This window comes from Lates calcarifer, linkage group LG12 (assembly GCF_001640805.2).
Source record: "Lates calcarifer isolate ASB-BC8 linkage group LG12, TLL_Latcal_v3, whole genome shotgun sequence".
Lineage (NCBI taxonomy): Eukaryota > Metazoa > Chordata > Actinopteri > Centropomidae > Lates > Lates calcarifer.
Window position 1 is genome coordinate 10,256,593 of NC_066844.1, and position 20,939 is coordinate 10,277,531.

The window sequence follows — 20,939 nt, forward strand, 5'->3', positions numbered from 1 at the left end:
CCGTCATCAGAGGAGTGTTATAAAATATAAGGTGTAATGGATGACAGACAGCCCAGTATCCCATGGAATCACCTGCTTTGGACAGTTGTGCACCTCATGATTTATGTCTAGTGCCAATGTTCTAGACACCACCTTCTAACTTTAATACACAAGACCGGTTAATCTCCTGTACTGCAATTAAAGATGGAGATCTTGTTTTTTTTCCTCTGGTCCTAACCTGAGTTCTTTAAATATCTGTTGAGAGTTGTTGAAAGTTCTGTCTTATTTACCTAAAACACACAACTGACCAGTGCGTACTCAAACTATAACCTGAAAATGAGATAAAGTAGAACTCAGTTCATCCTGAAAGAATTTTTTTATCCCAAAGATGGTCAGTATACAAATAATTAAGTATAAATATAGCACAAGAAGATATGCAGTGTTGATTAAAATATATCTGACACACTGAAATAACAACTTTAGACTACTCAATCTGACACACCTTATTTTCCCGGAGCTACTTGACCTAAATACTGCAGGTCCTGGTTCAAAATTGTTAAGTTGATTGCTTGAATAATTGTTGATTTGACACAGTCAAACTGATTAACTGATGAATGAAAGCCACGGTAGGCAATGGCTAGAAGGACAAGCTGCTACCTGAATGTTTTGTACACTGATCTATGTTAATTAGGAAGAGAGATTTGCTGATGTTGGTGCTTAGTAAGCCCCTGTATTTTGTCATTCTGGATGCCACCAATAACTTGGCATTAGAGGCAATGCTGCAACTAATTTTTCACATTTGCACACTGTGATTGTCAATCACATATGTACTAAAATGCTCACACTTATCCCACCACAAAGGAAAGAAGCTTTGCAACACTAGCAGGCTGAGGTGGACAAAACACAACAGATTACAGTAAAGAAAGGCTTGGCATTTGATTAGTTTTATTTGCAATAACTATCCATTTAAAAATGGATCTTGGAAACAATTGTCAGGATTACGTTTTTAAGCTTGGGTCCCCCTTTTTTTGCACTGTGCATGTGTGCAAGTGTGTACATGATGCCATTGGTTTCAAGCTATCCTTTGGGGGATTTAAGCAGTTTGGGGACAGTAATTGCCAAAAAATGTAGCAAAGCACTAACAAAGACAGGTGAAAAAGACCGCAAACTAGCAAATGTGGAAACTGCAGGGTTTCAGATATTTTAAAAAGTCAGACGTATTCAACATGTTTGTTAGACCTCAGAAATCCACATTGTGTTTTGGTGAATTTTAGCATTGTAAGCACGAGAGTTGCTGCATAGAGGAAAGGTAAACCTAAATAAAAATAGTACTTATAATACATAGGACATTTTTAGTAGTTTTAATCGTTTTTGTGGTTTGAAAGATTACTTATTTTTCAAGCTCATGCAAAATCATTCTAAAACAGAATGACAGATGACAATACCCATGTCACATTTATTTTAACCAGACTTGGAAATAGCAGTTGCAGGGAACAGTAAGTACTTGAGGGATCATTTCAACAATTTAAAGATGAGGCGAGCTTGCCCTGCTGTGAACCAAGACTTAAAAACTGTCTGTCCACCTCAGTAGTTTGGAGAATGTGGGGTTGTCCTGCTCCTAAAAAGACACTGTGTTCCCAGGAAATGTAATGTCCCTTATCTCAGTCAGCACTTTAAGCTCCTGAACTGGTCAGAGCAACATCTGATCTAATTTTCTGCACTCTCAGTTTGCTTTAGACTTTCCCTGCTGCTGGTGTGAATCATAGTTTCACCTAATAGTTAGAGTGTGAATACATTGTGATTTGATCCTTTTCTGGTTGATTATGGAAGTAGATTTTATTGTGAAGGCTTTTACATTTTCCTTTTTTTTTTTCCAAGCGAGTCATGACTGATTGTCATTATTTAACCTGTTTATTCAGGGAACCTGTTTTCTGTACACTTAAACTGTGCTCAGCAGTTTGCATCTCATTATTGGATATAAATGTGGTTGCAGCTTGTTTTCTCTGCTTAGAGTAACTGGAAAGGTTGTCATCAATTCTGCCTTACAAAGGCAAAGAGCTGTAGACCAGTAGAGAGAGAAGGGTTTTGAGTTTTAAGGTGGGTTAGCCAACTGTGTAACAGATATAAATGTTGTAATTCCTTAATTTTATCCTGTTTTAAGTTAGTTATTCTGCCAAAATTGCAATATAACTGACAGAATAACTAATAACTGCAGATATTGCCTTTAATCTTGCACAAACTGGTTTTTGGCTTTCTTTATCCATTTTACCTAGTTGTTGAAGAAAATGTGTTTTATTTACAGTCCAAAGCTAAATTAAGCTCTGTATTGTTAACCACGGCAAAAGATGGCACTGTGATGTGCTAAGCGAGTGTTTTTTTCTTCATCATGATTGAGTTTACAATAGCAATTGCCACGTTCATTTTTGTAGAAAAAATAACTGTATTGCTAAGATGTTGGTTCGCCAAAATTTGATTTTTATTTGCATACAACAACTAAGGAAAAATTGAATATTTTTCACCAGCTAGCTTTAACTTGATATAACTCTCTTTGTCCTTGCTCTCTTGCTTGCACTCTGGCTGTCCTGTAATGCAAAGCCAGACTACAGTTATTGCAGTTTGGCTGCATTTTGTAGTTACTGCAAGTTTAAAAAATATTTCCAACATTTTTTACACAGTAAAGGAAAAAGTCATATTGAAATCTTAACTCAATTTTGAACAAATAGTTACTGTGTCTCGCCTTTGTTTGTCAAATGTCTGCTTTCACATTATTTTCCTTGCTCATATATTCCAGGTTGGAAAATTAAGTGCCATTGAAGGTTGTCAATATCAGTAACCTAAGGACAAAGAAACAAAGATTTGGGGGGAAAAATCGAAATGTTAAACTTATGTAGCCAGTGAGGCAACAGAAGAGACTTCTTTTTGGATTCTATTACTGTCTTAGCAGCTGTGTGGCATATGCAGTGTTAGTGAGTATGTTGGGGGTGGGGTGGAGATTTATCTTGGAAAGTCATGTTTGGAATCCTATAATTCAGGTGATGTGGAATGCTGAGAACTCTCACAGGCTAAATCTGGTTTTGCCAAACCACCCTCTTCTGTTAAACATGTAGGCTGTATACAATTAACACATAATTTCAAATGCTAGTATCAGCAACAGTGCCCCTCCTTTTTTTCATTTCAGTACTGTCCACATGAGTGCATTTATAGCCTACCACCATGATGTTACATTTAACAAATGATTGTCCTTTTAAATACTCGAATGATTAGACATCAGTTTTAATCAATTATAATTTAAGTAGTTTATCAAGCAAAACTAATATTTGCTGGCAAATGTGAGGAGTTTTTGCTTTTCTCTGAATTACATCATAAATGAAATACCTTTGGGTTTGGCACAGCTGACCAGACAAAAACATTTTGAGGACAACAACTTGCATTCTGGGAAGTTGAGATGGCAATTTTTCACATTTTTACATTTAGTCTATTGACAGAACAACTAAATGAAAAAAGAACCAACAGATGAATAAAAATCCGTGGGTGCCCAAGTCTCCATAGAAAGTAGCCATTTATCATCTACAGTTTTTGCTTTAAGCCACGTTTGTTTTCACAGAAACCCCCCATCGCCATACCATATCACACACTACATATGCTATATTTGTGTGCATTTTATGTTTTAAATGTTAATATAGAATGAAAAGTGTCAATTTAGATGGTTTATTCTTGCTACAAGCCCGATATGTTTTCCTGATAAAGCTGTCCTACCACAGTCATCAAACAACTCTATTTGCTGCAGCAGGTTTGTGTGTGTATGTGTGTGTGTGTGTGTGTGTGTGTGTGTGTGCATGCATAGGGAATCTCCTCCTCAGTCCCACCCCTTCACATTAGTATTGTGCATGTGGTTAGGAAAAAAAGGAGGCAGGCTATGTTGCTGCACCACTCACTCCACTCAGCACAGCTCAGAGCGCTCAGCATCCTCCACACAGCCGCCGCCGCTCCGCCGGGACTACAACCAACGCGCCTCTCTCTAAACTCCTGGTATATTCAAACCAAGCAAAAAAAAAAAATGTTTTTTTTTTTTTTAACTTTTTCAAGGGAAACTCTCCCCTTTTTCTTCATTAAACTGGCTCTGACGCGTGCTATAAAACGCGCAGCCTGACTTTTTTTTTTCCCGATGTGGAGCCTTAAATGTTTTAATACCAAAACAAGCCGGTTTTTGGACTCGAGGTGGGACGCGGTGTTTGCGTTTTGGATGTGCGGATCTTGGCGCTCTGCACACCGACTCAAGCATCCAAAGTGCTAGTAGCAGTCAAAAGACTGAAAGACTTTGCGCTCGGGGAGTTGAAGACAGACACCCCAGCAGCGTAGGAGTTAAGATGGTCCAGAACGTAATTCTGGTGTTTTTCCGCAGGAGACTGAGCCAGAGGCCGGCGGTGGAGGAGCTGGAGAGTCGGAACATTTTGAAACGTAAGTAGTTCAACCACAGATCCATGGAGAATTTATCGACAACTGTAAAATTGATTATGACTGTGATTGTATCTCCGATGGAAAATTTGCCTACCTTCATTTCCTGTTTGGAATTTAGCAAGAGTTTATAAACCTCACTGTAGGCTGTTTGGTATGTTTATATGAAGTCTAAAAGTCTTCATTTCATTTTGAAAAAAAAAAAAAAAAGAAAATCACAATATTTCTTCACATAATGGTTTACACTTACATCGCGGAAACTACTTCAAAATAAGACCTGTTATAAGATTTTTTAAAATAACTCTTAGAAATATATATTTTTGATTATTTAAATTACTTTTAATACATTATTAATTTACTATTAATGAATTGGTGGATGACGGAAAACCTTTTAGTAGTCAAATAATGATTTACTAATCTTAATACTCCGTTAATAGTTAAAGTCATCTGCTATTATTAGTTTCAGTGGATGTGACTGTTTCCTGCTTTTTCCTGTTTAACATTGTTGTAAATTTGATATGGGTTTTGTTGCTGAGATAAAACAGTCTATTGAACTGCATCTAGGCTTGCAAACTGTAATGACTTTAAAATATTCTGACACTTGAATGATATGATAAATGGAAAAAGAGTGAAAATAGAACTCTTTTTCATTTGCAAGAAAATTAAAATAAATATATAGACTTTTTTGTCCAGAGTAAATGAGAGAGCCCTGACCAGAATACCCCAAATCACTTATATCCCTCTTACAACTGTATACTACTTACTATAGGGACTTGAAATCTAGTTTGCTAATTGTAGTTCTGACTTAATGTTCGTTTACTTTCATCTTTCCCATTGGGACTTTTACTCACACTTGAGTCCTTAAAATTACTGTAGCTCATTTGTTATAGTTTTACTTCCTCTGGGAAGATGTGTCAGATTGTAGCACTTCAAACTGTGAAACTAGTCCCACTGTCCCTGAAAGAACAGAACAATTACGAAACAGCCATGTGAGGAATGAAGTCCCACATTAGTATTGACCGTTTCTCCCTGCTGAGACAGGCCACCTGTGAGTTCCAAGCAGCTGTCTGTTTCATTACTGGCTCTGTCCCCCTCTCTGCACAGAAACATGTTCGAGCTAAACACAACCAACCCCCTGCCATCAGGATTCCCACCCTGAACCACAACCTATCCATAAGACAAACTAAAAATGCAAATAATTGAATCATGTGATCCTGCCTGTCACAATGCTCTCACCCAAAGAGTGAAATGTCCTCAGAGAGTGACAGGTGCCAGCCTCATTTTAAGCTGCCAAACTAGTTCAACAACTCAGATATTTTTTTGGAATGAAAGAGAGAGAGAGAGAGAGATTAAAAATAAATTAAGTGACATCAAGTGATCTTTCTGCTCCATCTAATAAAGATAAATCCTATTAGTGCTCTAATCTGCCCATGTCTCACTTTCTAACTCACACTGAGTGCCGATCTGGAGTAGAAGTCAGTCCATAGTCCTGTCCTCAGCAGTGTTATAGACTGGCTCACTTAGGAGTATTGATTGTGAGGAGGATTTGACTTATTAGCTCTGTTAATCACAGACTTCATCAACTGTCCAGTCTGATGAAGACAACAGTGATGGTGTATTTACCTAACACTCAGTACAGTGACTGAGCTTATTCAAGAAGGCTAACCATTTCTGGTTAAAGTCATTCCCATTTGATGTTCATCATTGTGGAAATATAGTGAGTGTAATTAAATAATTTTGACTTGCCTTGTGCCGACAGAGAGAAATGACCAGACAGAACAGGAGGAGAGGAGGGAAATCAAACAGCGGCTGAACAGAAAGGTAGGCGGCTGCAGTGATTTGTGCAATTTCCTAAAATTTCATCAATTTAATCCCACGTTGGGCCACACACCAGCCCTCACAGGGACTGTCAACCAGTCAAAACAGAACCTTAATACCCAGCCTGCTGTTGTTTTTGACATTTAGTTTCTATCACCAATCTCTTTAAATCCATTGATAAACTGAGGAGAGCTGCTGCTGACAGTTATGTCTATTTTCCAGTTGAACCAGCGGCCGACAGTGGACGAGCTGCGGGACAGAAAGATCCTGATCCGTTTCAGCGACTATGTGGAAGTGGCCAAAGCTCAGGACTATGACAGACGAGCTGACAAGCCCTGGACCAGACTGTCAGCTGCTGACAAGGTAGCTAAAAAATGTCTCTGGGGTTTTTAGGACAGACCAGCAAGATTTGCCTTGTAGTACAAAACTTTGATTCTGTGACCATATTCCTCTCAAAAAAGAAAGTATTAGAATTGACCAAAGTTAACAAATTTTTTGTATCTGTGGGCTGTCGGGAGATGCCACACACGACAAGTAGGATAGTTGTGAGAGTGGATTGTGCTGCGGAATGTTGTTGAATCTTTGTTTGATGAGTTTCAGTCAGGTCATTCAGACCTGTAGCAAACACTAAGAAGCTCATCAGCTCAGAATATCTTGCATTTGGAAAAAAACTTAAATGAATTTACAAGAATTATTCATTTTTATTTGTTTAATCCAACTATCTGTTTCCTGTTGCTTATTTAGGTCCAGGTCGCATTGTATTGCATTGCCTTGTACATGTTATTAAAGAGTCTTAAAAAGTCCTAAATTCAACTTGGTGAATCCTGCAGAAACCTTGTCTCTTATTATAAACATTTCTAATAACCTCCTGGTTGCCACATCCTTTTCTTCCACACAAAACTCAATTAAGCTTACATAATTTGAACCTAAACAGCAGATGTTTTTGCATTTTCATAACATTCACCACCTGAGCACCAATGTACGAGGGGGCGCACCTGGGCTCACGCTTGATGTTGCTTTTGTTCCGCAGGCAGCGATACGGAAGGAGCTAAACGAGTTCAAAAGTAATGAGATGGAAGTTCATTCTTCGAGCAAGCATCTGACAAGGTAAATGTGAGGCTATGTTAATCTTTTTTTGTCCTTTTCGTAAGATTTTTTGTTAGAGGATGATGTCTAAGGGGGTCGCTGTGACATTGTGCAAAGACTCAAAGGTGCATTATCCAACAGTCTCACATCAATGAGTGCACACCCTGCAGTGCAGAGCTTAAATTTAGCTGCAGCCAGGCCCCTTGAGATGAGAAAGTTGCACCCTTTTCAACCAGCTCTCAGTTATAATGAATGTCCGCACATATTTAGCTTAGGTTTTGCTTATGTCAAGACTCTCTGTAGCTAAAAAAAAACCTCTGAATTAGTGGGGTTGTGCTTACGCAGGACCCCATTTCTGAGGAGAAGCCATTGGCTGCTTTTGAGAGCATTGTCCACTGGGCTAATAATAGAACTCTTGATTGATGAAACCCTACAAGAGTCAATATTTTAGCCCACGCTCACTTCCCCCTCTTCTCCCCCTGCAGATTTCACCGGCCTTAGCAAGGTTTCTTCTGTGAAGAGTTGCTGATACCTGGTTCTGTCAGTGAAGACCTTGCACGGAGTCTTCCAGCGCCCTGGCCCACAGTCAGTGGGTGTCCTGATATTTGGGTCCAGTGAACCGTGGAGGCTATGTCTCTAGAAATGGAGCTGCCAGTGGATGGCGACGCATGCAGCAAGCACCACTTCTGCTCAGAGGAACATCTCCATAACCCTCACTTCATCTTGTCAGAGGAGCGGGAAGGATCAAGGTCATGTATTCACCATAGACAAGCAGAGACTTCTTTTTGTAAACAGACTTTTTTGAAAGATGTCCTTTTTGATGCCACAAGGGGGAAATGTGCATGTGACCGAGTCGACCAGTCCCACTCCAGTATCAGTAGTCACATCCCCGAGCTGTGTCTGAGTCTCACTGATTCAGTTGATGATAAGTTTCATATCGACAGTGTAAATGTTCTTAAACTGAAACCTTGTCTGTGTACAAGACAAAAATCCCTTTGTAAGCACTATTTATTGTCTGCACAATACAGGTTTTCAATTTGTAACAAACTTTGTTTTGTCTTGTGTGTAGCGTGATTTTGGTGAGTTTTTCAAATCATATTTTAATATCATGGCATAGTGGAAATGTGTGATATTTAAAAATGTGATTTGGAAGTGTCAGATGGTTAGGATGATAATTACTGACTGAGCATCATAAATGGGTTGTAATACCTTCAGATTTATCTCAAAATAAACATAATCATTTTTGTGCTTGTTAGTGAGCAGATAATAAAACTCTAGTCAAGTTCACCTTGTTGCATCAGATCAAGCAGCAGTTAGTTAACAAAAGTGCAAGCAGTGACCTGTTCTCATCATGTCATGTGTTATAATGAGGACAGGCATCATTTACTGGGCATTAAGCAGGTAAATTAGGTTAAAGACCCTCATGAAAACAAGTTCACCTGACTGCATTAGTCCAATTTGGAGTGAGTTGTTAATCTAGTAACTGTTTGTGCTGCCACTTCACACTGGCAGAGAGACAAGACTGAGAGAAACAAGCCATTGTGTCTGGTTTACTGAGATGTGGCGTCACACTTCTCTCTAAGCTTGTTATTTCCAAAGATATTAAAATAATGTAGGTGCATATGAGGTCGCTTTAAAGCCTCTTTCAAAAGGTGGAAGCCTCTTACCTGATATTACATTTAAAAAAAAATTAAACCAACTCTTCTATGGTAACATCTCTGCCAGGCACGTTCAGATTGGCAGTGCAGTTTTTAGCTCCCTCTCTGACATCAACATGCATGTTATATGAGTCACAGCCTCCGTCCTGGCCCTTGTGGAGTGAACAGATGGCAGCTACAGTTTAAACCTTACTGTACTCCAGGACCGCTCACCGTCTGGAGTAATGAAACGAGTAGCTACTGGCTGCGAGATGCAACGGCTGATGGTGGCCAGTTTGGTCCGGAACAGCCCTGGGAACCTGTGGAGGTGCGTGGGAGGGACAAGGAATGCTCTCATAGGTGTGAGGGGGATATCCTGATTTCTAGGTGTCCCTGAGATGGGTGAAGGCCAAGGATTAACGCGCACACGCTCAACATATGTTCTGCAGGTTTTAGCCAAGTGTAACTGTGATGACTCTCTGATTCAAAAATAGACTTTGGGTTATAAATCATGTCATATTTTGGACCATTTCCTCTTTTTCCAAGCAGAATATTTTAATAACATTTGTGTAAAAATAGTACACAACGTCACTGTTACTCAACAACACTGAGCAAACAGTTTTTATTGTGAGACACACATTAGCTTTTATTCATTTTTGCTTCTACAAATGTTTGAGACAATGAACAAATATTACAAGTGACAGTTCATTTTATTCCAAAACACACAGACCATAATGGTGTTTAGTGATGTAACTCAATCACTGGGGACTCATAATGATACATCACTTTTTACATTTCAATCCCAGCCAGTCCCCAGAGCAAACGTCACTATCAAGCATCATCTTGGCTCCTAATATGGTGCCTTCTTATATAACTACCGGCAACAAACACAAGATGACAGCCCCAAATAAAGGCAGCAGCACTGCGAGGCTGCATGGACGTGTGCCCCGGCAGCACACTGGCATGACAGCTAAGACTGTTAGTGAAGAACATCCATACAAACAAGCACCATGTTAGAGCAGTGAAATCCAGGCAGCCCTGAAGGATCAACAGGGGATGTTTGTTTTTGTTTCTGGTGCAACTGTAAAAGGTTCTGATGATTTCATTGAAAGTACACCATGCTTCATAATAAGTGCTACAGTGGCATAAGTCATGATCTCTGAACCCAGTAAATTACATTAACATCTACAGACACCAAGTACAAGAGACAACAACTGTGGGTTGCCAAGTTATGAATTCCCCTGGAGAGCTTTGAACATAATATACTTCTCTATGGAGTGCTGCTGTATGAAGTTGTGGCCTATTTTTACAAAATGTATTACTGAAGTTTTTAAAGGATTAAGTTTTCTATACTATACAATACTATACTATACTATACTATACTATACTATACTATACTATACTATACACTGTATAGTATATACAGTGTTCTCAGTAATCAGTAATAGGCAGTGGTGGAAAATACATTTACTCAAATGCTGTACTTACACACATTTTGATGTACTTGTACATGACTTGATTATGCCATACTTTTCAGATTAAGATTAGAAATGCAACACATGGGAGGAGTTTATAAAATACAATAAGTAACACTGAGATGCTGAACTTTTACTTGTATTTTGGTATTTCAATTTGATGTTGCTTTTTGCTTGTACTCCACTACATTTCAGACAAAACTATTGTACTTTTTTTTGTCCACTACATCTATTTGACTGCTACAGTTATTTCTTATTTTTCAAGTTATAAACAAAATCTTTCTTACATGATAGTTAATATAATTAATATAGATATTTATTTATTTATAGATAACTATTATAGATAATGAATATAACAAATAGTTTTACTTTTGATACTTAAAGTGCATTTGTTGATAATACTTGTTATACTTAAAACTTTGAATGCAGGACCTTTAGTTGTAATAGAATATTTTTACATGGCTTCTTTTACCTAATTATATGATCTGAATACTTCATCGACCACTGGAAACAAATTCAAATCCCTTCTGTATTTTAAATGGAACATACAGGATCTTGGATTTGAACAATGGCGCCATCTACTGTTCCATATCTACAACATCTGACTGCCTCAAAATTTCATGAGACATCATTGGCATTCTGCAATGGCATCAAGCACAGCATGTCAGTCATCCACATACATGCATATTTTATACAATTCAAGAAATTCAGATCAGGGCTACATTCTGCAGACCTCATACCATTGTGGATCTTTGTAAACCATACATTTTATTATATTTACATTGATGCTCAAGGAGTTTCACTTAAATTATTAAAATCTAAATATTTTCTCATAGTTAAAAGTATTCAGATCCTTTCTTAATACCACAAAGCAAAATACTTCCATTATTCAGAACATCCTTTTTCAGAGTGTTTTACTGTATGATAATATTGAATTTCTATCACCTGTGTGTTAAAGTGTAAGCAACATTTTAATATTAGCTATTTGGCAAGGTGGAACTGATTTTCACCATTAACATGATGGTAATATTGTGTTTCTTTCTTAAAATAAGTGAAAAAATATGCAAGCTTAGCTTTTTCAGTAGAGAAATTACTTTGACTGAAATTTTTCTTTACTTTCCACCATTGAGAACTTATTATAACCTATTCTTACCATTTTAATCACAGAAATTCCTTTTATCTTATTCTATTCTCTGATTTATGGGTGTTTTCATATGCTAACTTAGTTCTCGGGTGTTCAGATAGCTGCTGTCATGCCATACAGCTGCAGTGAGTAATGAAGATGGAAGAATGCCCTTCTCTGAGCCAAACGTTACAGCCTGCGAGAAGGCCTTCCGGAATCTGGGCTCTCATATCAGTGGAAACTTTTTGAAAAGTGTGAAGGGTCAGTTACTGTCGGGTGAACCGGCCACAGTGCAACAGCCGTGCTAATACTGCTCCCTGTAATCCTCCTAAAACAAAACAAGCTCTAGAGGAATGAGGTCAAGCCCTGTTGGTCATAGCAGAAAGTAAACACGCTGCTCAGGTTTCAGACAGATTATTAACGCTCTCTTGCATGAAATCAGCAAAGAATATGGATTTGTTACCTTGTGCAAACATTTTGCGGTATAACAAGAGTGTTTTGTCTAACGCAGACATTAAATTGGGTCACCAGACCTGCCTAAGTGCCAAGTGAGCAGTTGTTTTGTAGGGTGTGTACAGAGGTGGCAGGGATTTAATCTAAATAAAAGCCCAGCAGGGACACAACAACCTTCCATGATGTAGGAGCCATGTTGTCAGTGCTGTTTCTGCTGTTCAAACCCACTTCTTGGTCTCTTACGGTAATTTGAGTCGGTAGTAGGTACTACCTAATGAGCAAATCACCTTCACCTGGGTCCCTGATCCCTTGACAGTCAGCCCGCGTTGGGCAAGTCAATCTCCCCTTCTTAGCCTCTCGGGGACAATTTTTTTGTTGACGTTGTGTTGAGAAGCCACAGAAGAATCTACTGTGTGACGCTTTGGAAGATTAACAATGGATTATTGATTTTTTGATTTCACGCGGCTCACTCACAGCTCCCCCTTCAGAGCGGCAGCGACAGCATCGCACTTTGAACGGCGGTATGTAATCTGTGTTTTGTTCAACTGTTTTAGTCGTTTGGTTGGAACAGTTGAATTGATTACTGCCACGAGTTGAAATTTTACGCCGTTGTTTCGAAGTTGTTATGGCTGCTGTAGGGGGTTTGATGTTTGGAGACCATTGCCTGTGGTTTTGCTCTGCACTTTAGATGTTGATATTGTGCTACATGCGACTGTGGCTACTGACTGTAGTTACATTTTTTTCCCCGTTAAAAATGAGTGGATCAGGGACTGGTTCAATTGTTTGCAAACCTGAAATGGATAGAAGAAAACTAACTCTCACTGACAAGGCTATGGCAAGCAAAACTGAGTCAATCCAGAAGGAACATAAAAAGGAAGTGGATAAAATAGACAGTGTGATATTGTCTCTCAAAGAGCTCATGAAAGATGATAAAAATGCTTCTCAGGTTAAAGCACAGCTTGATGTTTTGATGCAATTATTTGAAAATTCTATTGCATTGCACAACTCTCTGATGCCTTTAATCCCATCTGATGAACAAGAAAAACAAAATGCATGGTTCACAAATGTCAGTAAATACAATCAAGGATTTATTGAGGATGTTAAAATGTGGATTTCAGAGACCATTGCACCTTCAAGCAGACGTCTATCAGAGCTAAGTCACAATATTGATTGGTCTCAGGAAGCTCTGCCAGAGGAAGAAAAAGAGATGCCAGAGGACGTGAACAGAAAAGAGCTTCAATTTCACCAAAACCCTCAACATGATGACTGGGATGAAATACTGCCATGTGACAGTGTATCAAACCAAAGCAGCCAAAAACAGAGTTCAAAATCCAATATTTCCTCAACCTCATCTGTACGTCTCAGTGCTGAGGCAGAAATGGCTGCTTTGCTTGCCCGTCAAAAGTTGCTTAAGGAAAAGCATGCTCTTGAGGAACAGGAAGAACAATTAAGAAAACGAAAAGAACAACTTCAGCTTGAAGCAGACATAGCTGCATCTGTCGCAAAAGTGAAAGTTTTAAGAGCTTCTGGATCTGGTGTGTGGAGTGATGCCCCCCGGCGATTGGATGGAATGGAATCTTATTTTGAAAAAAAGGAGAAAACTGTTGAAGCTCTTAAGATTGATGCAGAGACTTTTGTACCACATAAATTAGGAAAGGATGGAAAAAGACACCCAGCAAGTGTAAATACTGAATTACACTCCAGAAGTACAAGACCAAAACAAAGGCAAACAGATAATGTCATACATCTCCACCAGGGGACCTCAGTGCCCATGAGAACACAGAGCACAATTTCAAAAGCTGTAGCGCCTCCAGTATCTCATCAAGGTGTTTCCCACACACAATGGCTTGCATCACTGCCTAAGAAAGACATCCAGATATTTGATGGTGATCCTTTGCAGTACCATGCTTTTATGCGGTCCTTTGAACAGATTATTGAAAAAAGGACTGACAATGCAGGAGATTGCCTGCATTTCCTGGAACAGTACACCAGGGGGCAACCAAAAGAGATTGTCAGAAACTGTCAGCACCTGACTGATGGCACTGGATATGGAGTAGCAAAGGCTTCACTCTTTGAACACTATGGAAATGAACATATTATAGCATCTGCCTATATGAATGAAATCTTTTCATGGCCATCAATTAAGTCAGAGGATGGCAAGGCTTTACAGGCATATGGTTTGTTCTTGCGTAGATGTTGCAATGCCATGAAGGTGCATAATCTGCATGAATTAAATACACCTGCCTATATGCTCACTGTGATAAGAAAGTTGCCTTATGAGCTGAGAGACAAGTGGCGAACGGTAGCATGTGACATCCAGGAAAACGCGTTACCGAAGAGCTATGTTTGCAGATATTGTGAGATTCATTGAACGTCAAGTGAAAATTGCAACAGACCCTATATTTGGAAACATACAAGATGCTCCAATTTTAGTGGCAAACAAAGAAGGCAGCAGGACAAAACCTTTACCTTGCACAAAGGTTAAGGCAAGTAGTTTTGCTACTACTGTTACTACAGCTGAAAGTAAGACCCAACCAGAAAACACGGTTAAGGATGGGCATTTATTTGAAAAGACCTGCCTGTACTGCAAAGGTGGACACACACTAGAGTCATGCACTATGTTGTTGGAGAGAGCTCACAGTGAGAAGATGGCTTTCCTGAAAAAGAATGGAGTTTGTTTTGGCTGCTTGTGTACTGGGCACATCAGTAAGGAGTGCAGGAAATGTCTCTACTTGCAAAACATGTGGCTCGAGACACCCTAGCATGCTTCACATCCATCATAAGGAAAAGGGAGCAGATGCAGACAGAAGCAAGAGTAGCTTAAACACTGCAGCTTTGGTTTCAGTCCAAAATAGTGATCTCATTGGGATGGGTGAACGAGACTGTAAACTTAACATTGTACCAGTGAAAGTTAAATCAAAGAAAGGTCAAAGGGCAGTGGAAACCTATGCCTTTCTAGACCCAGGAAGTTCAGCATCCTTTTGCACAGTGGGTCTGATGGATAGACTGAATCTCTCTGGAAGAAAAACAAAGATTCTTTTGCGCACCATGGTCCAAGAGAAGGTTGTGGAAAGTTTCATTGTGGCTAACTTGGAAGTGGCTGGATTGGACAGTTATTGTTACTGTGAAATGCCAGATGTCTTCACACAATGTAGGATACCTGTTAACAGGAGTAACATCCCACAACAGCAAGATCTGCAAAAATGGCCTCATTTGAAACATGTCAGTCTACCTAATATAGATGCAGATGTTGAGCTTTTGATAGGCATGAATGTGCCCCAGGCTTTAGAACCACTGGAAGTTATTCGGAGTGTGGATGAAGGGCCATATGCCATCAAGACAATGCTTGGATGGATTGTAAATGGACCACTTGGGGGTGATGGTCCTGTGTGTCAGTCTGCAGTTACCATCAACAGAATTTCTGTAGTGACACTTGATGAGCTCTGGAAACAGCAACCCAAGACAGACCTCCCTGAATGCAGTCAAAATGAACAGCCACAGCTGTTGAGGGAGGACTGCAAGTTCCTGGAAATGGCTGATAAGACTGTGAAACTTGATGAAAGTAATTACAGCATTGCGTTACCTCTGAAGAACAAAAAGATGAGTGTGCCTAACCACCAGCAATATGCCCTTAACCTGAATAGGAGGTGTACCAGGAAGGCATTATCCCACAAGGTCTACACTGCTGTCATGAATGACCTCATATCCAGTGGATATGCAGAGAGAGTGCCAGCCACAGATCTGGAACGCAGTGATGGCAAGGTGTGGTATATTCCACATCATGGGGTATACAAGAAAGAAAAGATCTGGATTTTCTTTGACTGTGGGGCATCATTCCAAGGTGCAACATTCAACGCACAACTCCTGCAAGGACCTGATTTTACAAGAACATCGATTGGTGTCCTGACCAGGTTCAGGAAAGAGGCCATTGTTCTGATGCCTGACACTGAAGCTATGGTTCATCAAGTTCAAGTGCCAGAGGAAGATGTAGACCTGTTGCGATTTCTCTGGTGGCCCAGTGGAGACTTCAGTCAGTGTATGGAAGAATACAGGATGGTTTTCCATTTGTTTGGGGCAACATCATATCCAAGCTTTGCTAACTTTGTTCTTCAGAAGTGCACAGATCAGAAAGATGACAGAGAGCTCTTCAGCCATCAGGTGTTTGAAACCATCATGCACAGATTCTATGTGGATCGCTGTTTTGCTTCCAAAGCCTCCAAGCAGGAAGCTATATCCCGCTGTGCAGATCTCAGAACTCACTGTGATGAGGAAGGCTTTTGTCTAATAGTCACTGTGTGCTTGCAGCAATACACAAGGAGGAGAGAACAAAGGAGGTTAAATGCCTGGATCTGAACTATGGCATCCCTCCTGTTGAGAGAGCACTGGGAGTGCCATGGTGTGTCCAGTCCAACACCTTTCAGTTCAGCATAACCATTAAGGAGAGAACATCCTTTCAGCTGACTGCTTGAGGTTTGAGGTTTCTGCAGTACAAGATGAAGATAATATCAGGACATGTTTGATCAATATCAGCTCTTCTTGGACACATCTCACAAGAGTGATGGGCTTGGTTTCAAAGTTTTGCTTTTGAGTCTCAGGAAAAAGAAGGAGGTCACTGCTTGCCTTGCTCAGTCTGTGTCAGATTGTACTCAAGAAAGATGCTCTCACCAAGGAGATGCACAGTTTCAAGAATGAACTGTGTTGCAGTTCTCTCTCATTGGGAGAGATCAGAGAAGATAAACTGCAGATAATCAAATTCTGTCAAAGAAAATGGAAAACAGTGAGTTGAGAAGTACACACTGAAGTTGCTTAATCACTTTACACTGATTCTTGTATTAATGCCTGATGTTTCATTGCAAGACGAGGACTGGTCCAGGGGTTACATTCAAAAACACCAACTTTGTGAGAACAGAGCTTGAGTAAAGACAAACCATTTAAGGGTGGAACCTGGAATGATCAATGATTTACTTTCTTGAATTAAGTGGATCTTAAACCTTCCTACTGGATTGCATCATGGAGGGCCCTGGGAGAGGGTACAAGTTCTGTTAGGAAGATTCTCACTTCCACTTAAGAGACACAAAGTCTGGCTGAAGAAGTGCTCCACATAGTGCTCTGTGAAGTGAAATCAGTTCTCAACAGTAGACCCACCACTGAGGAATCCCCAGATCCCAGTGACTTAGAAGCATTAAGACTCAATCACCTTCTCTCTCAGAACCAAACCATGTTTACCACCTGGCCTGTTTCAGATGGAGAACACGCACATCATAGATGGAAGCTGATCTGTTTTGGAAAAGGTTGACTAAGGGGTACTTGTCACAACTACAAGAACGGCCAAAATGGATAAAGATCAAGTGAAACTTAATCACAGCAGACATAGTGCTCGTAGTGGATAATTCTGCACCAACTCCTGAATCATTGGTAGAATCACCAAAGTGGTTCCAGACTGGAGAGGACTGGTGTGACAAGTCTGGATCAAGACTTTGACCAGCTGCAGACCAAACCAAGGTTCTTCAGGAGTTAGAGTCACAAAGGCCATACTTGATGACATGACTTTGGACTGACTTGACTCATTGACTTGACAGAAGTGATGTAAAAGTCACTCCAACCAAGGATATATGTTAGCAACCTCTGTCCTAGAGAGGACAGCAGATTTGATCAAATGTAGACTATATGTATGTATTTGAAACTATTACCAAGTAAATGTAGTTATTAGGGACTGGAATGTAGGAGCCAGGTATGGTCTATGTTGTTGTTGAACACCCCCCTTTTTTGATAAGATACAGTAATTTGGGTCACAGTGGCAGTAGTAGTGAGCATATCACCTTCACCTGTTACCTTTTTGTGAATGGAGAGAGGAGACACTTTTTGTTTTTATGTACAATAAAACTACAAAATGGAGTTCTTTGGATCTCTGATCCAAAGAACTACTTCTGCAACTATTTTGTTGCATACACATGACTTGAGACTGGAATATTTTAAAGGGGTGCTCTACCAATTTAAAATTTTGAAGTTAAGTTCACTTTTTATGAGGTGATGTCATCAAGGGTATTTGGGCTTAGGCTTGAAGGAAGTGATGATAGAAAATGTAGGATCCCAATACTACATCTTGGCCTCTGCTGCTTTGCTTATGACCATTTTTATCTGTCTTGTGAATGCCTGAACTTTATTTTATCCCTTTTAATTGAACTGCAGTACAGTGTGTGGTGATGCTAAGCAGATGTTCACTGTACCCATATAATGTATTCTATTCAACTGCAATCATCTATTAACATCTCTTTTGTAATGAGGAATTATGTTATCTTAATTAAGAACATTTGGATATTTTATTACAGATGAATTTAACTTGTGAAGTAAAGAAAAAATCTCAAATTTTACAGAATATTTAATGGCTTTTTTAGCAGTCTGAGTCAATGTTTTGTTGGCTTGCCTGTTGAAACTTTCAAGTCTGCTTCATCTCTGACTACACCTGAGATCACTGATGGGCATGGTTAGGTGTAGTGAGAAAAATGCTTTTTTGTACCTCTAACCACACCCAACAATGATGTCATGGGGCTCTGGGGTACACTTCTACATCAATGCAAAAACAAGATATTCAGGGGGTGTTAAGTTACCCTTTCAGTAGCAATAAAGAGGCAATACTGTAAGAACAGCAACACATAATTACAAATAAATGTCCTGCATTCAGAAAAGTTACAGTGCATAAGTATTATCAGCAAAATGTACTCAAAGTATTAAAGTAAAAGTACATTCAAGAGTAGGTCAGTGTAATACCATTACCGAAGTGGAGTTCTTTTTAACTTTTTACTGCTGATTTATAACAATACTTCATATATTCATATTTTTAAAATTTTAATCTGAATAAGTAACTGTGGCTTTCAGATACATGTAGTGAAATATAGTGAAAAACTACTGAAATTTAGTAGATTGTGAACATAAAGTGGTGTAGAATGGAAATATTAAGGTAAAGTACCTGGAATTGTACTAACTTGGACTACTTGAGTAAATACTTAATAATATAAGCAGTGGTGTAATGTAATTAAGGGAAACATTGGTAATAGTTAATACACAGTATTTCGAGTGTTTGTCACCTATATCTGTAAGCAGGTGTCACAGCTCCCCCATGTGGACACTCAGGTAAAATGCAGCATACTATCCTCACACTCCCTTGGCACGGTCACCTTGTAGCTGTGGCATGACAGTTTGTAATTGTGCCCATTGTTGTTGTCCCAATAATCAGATCCTTTTACATGGTAGCAGATGGCAAATTCCAAGATAGCTCCTGGCTGCAAAATGAATGGTGGGACTGGCAGACGAAATCTGAAGATATCTGTTTCTGGAGCATCATACTCCTCATGGTTCCAACTTGATACCCAGGAGGCTGTTGTAACTGTGTGTGTTCTCCAGTTGGTGAAAGAGTAGTACACTGTGACCTCTTTCTCATAGGCTAAATTAAGTACTTGTATAGTGCCTGTTATCCCCTGCTCTGAACACAGGACCTGCTCCAGACACACACTCTGAGTACAGAGACGCTTCAGGAAGTCTGGTTGACTTCTCATATTTTCGGGAAAACAAGATTTGAAGTAAGGTAGGGACAGCTCCAGTGACTTCCCAAATGCCAGTTCAGAGCTCATCAGTAGTCTGAACATAACATGTTGGGGTATCAGGGGGTCATCATGAGCTTTGAAGACTTTCACTTCCTCCAAATTCAGTCCCAGTGAATCCACAAAGCGTACTTGCAGGCTCCTAAGTTCTTTTCTCCTTTCTGCAGACGAAGGAAGAGACTGAGCTCGTCTCCTCATTATCGTCTTGACTAGAGGGTCACTGGGCAAGCTGTGCTTTATATTGGGTTCCTTTACTGAGGGAGTTCTCGGACCTGGAGGGCGGATCTTAACAGGAGCTTTGGAAGGTTGAGGCTTGGGATCATAGATATCCCGAAGACGGATGGTGGTGGTTTTAGTGGAGGATATGCTGCTGGAGCCACTGATGAGTTGAAGCCAGGTCCCACTATTCTCATTAGGACCCCTCTGCTGCCAGTTATCACAAGCCTCAGCCATGTTCGCCACCTTGAGAAACAAACAAAAAAAATGCATAACCTAATCATTTTTAATTCTGCAAATGCAAATATCCATGTTCTAATCACTAATTTCTAGACAAAACAGCAATTATTTGAGAAGAATCAGTAAAATGCATTATATTAATGCTAATGTTGCTGCAAGACATATTCAAGAAGGGCCAAACCTTTTAAAGCAGACTTCTTTTGTTCTGTTGCTGGTGTCTTGCACTGACCTTGCTGTCTAGAAGTTGCTATGAATCCAACTACAACCAGATAACAGATTAGAGGAGATTGCCTCTGCCAGCAAATGCCAGTAACACGCCAGAGGAAGCCAAACACAACATCTTGAGCAAAAACTAATGAAGCTAGTGCAGAGACTTGGACGCCACAATCTGCCTTCAAAACAATCAGTGACTGCACTGACAACTAAACAAACTGTTATCTATGGCTCCCACCCTTTGAGCTCAGCCCTTGACATATAACATGAGACCTTAACTGGGGCTGGGAGGTGTAGAGGGAATATTTATAGCAGGTAGTGGTGGGCTGAGTCTCTGTTCTGTCAAAATGCCTTCCTTGTTTCTCTATAGTTACTTGTTACTGTTTACAGGATTAAAATGGGTGAAACTTGCTATCAGACTATTAAGTATTTTGAATTACAAAAAAAAACAAAAAACAAAAAACCCTTTTAATTTTGTGTGCATAAAAGATGATTATATTAATTATATTAATTTTGGCTCATTGGGGACATAGTTTGATACAGCCTCTAAAACTATATTCTTTTATGCTGATATTGACTGAGAGGTAAGTGTAATCTATAGGAGATGGAGGAGAGCAGAGGCTGTCACACCTGACCTGAATAGACC

The 20,939-nt window shown here is 39.6% G+C and overlaps 2 protein-coding genes across 14 annotated transcripts in view; one reads left to right on the top strand and one right to left on the bottom strand.

Moving 5' to 3' along the window:
- phactr3b (phosphatase and actin regulator 3b) overlaps positions 1-8,385 on the top strand; it is a 93,107-nt gene extending 84,722 nt beyond the window's left edge. For all 13 annotated transcript variants that reach the window (XM_051074584.1, XM_051074583.1, XM_051074593.1 and 10 more), the window contains 5 exons: positions 4,382-4,437; positions 6,194-6,255; positions 6,475-6,615; positions 7,283-7,359; positions 7,824-8,385. In XM_051074584.1, the coding sequence (XP_050930541.1) occupies positions 4,382-4,437; positions 6,194-6,255; positions 6,475-6,615; positions 7,283-7,359; positions 7,824-7,839 (352 nt within the window). In that variant the 3' untranslated portion in view covers positions 7,840-8,385. The remainder of the gene's footprint in view (positions 1-4,381; positions 4,438-6,193; positions 6,256-6,474; positions 6,616-7,282; positions 7,360-7,823) is intronic.
- Positions 8,386-18,392: 10,007 nt separating this feature from the next.
- On the bottom strand, positions 18,393-20,918 carry ppp1r3db (protein phosphatase 1, regulatory subunit 3Db). The gene is made up of 2 exons (XM_018667578.2): positions 20,262-20,918; positions 18,393-20,086 (listed from the first exon to the last, which is right to left on the bottom strand). Exon 2 carries the CDS (start codon positions 20,075-20,077, stop codon positions 19,154-19,156), a length of 924 nt encoding a protein of 307 aa, XP_018523094.1. The 5' UTR covers positions 20,078-20,086; positions 20,262-20,918; the 3' UTR covers positions 18,393-19,153.
- Between the last annotated feature and the right edge of the window lie 21 nt (positions 20,919-20,939).

What these genes read in the sequence shown, in the direction of transcription:
- ppp1r3db (XM_018667578.2), bottom strand. Translation starts at nt 20,077, where the DNA reads ATGGCTGAGGCTTGTGATAACTGGCAGCAGAGGGGTCCTAATGAGAAT.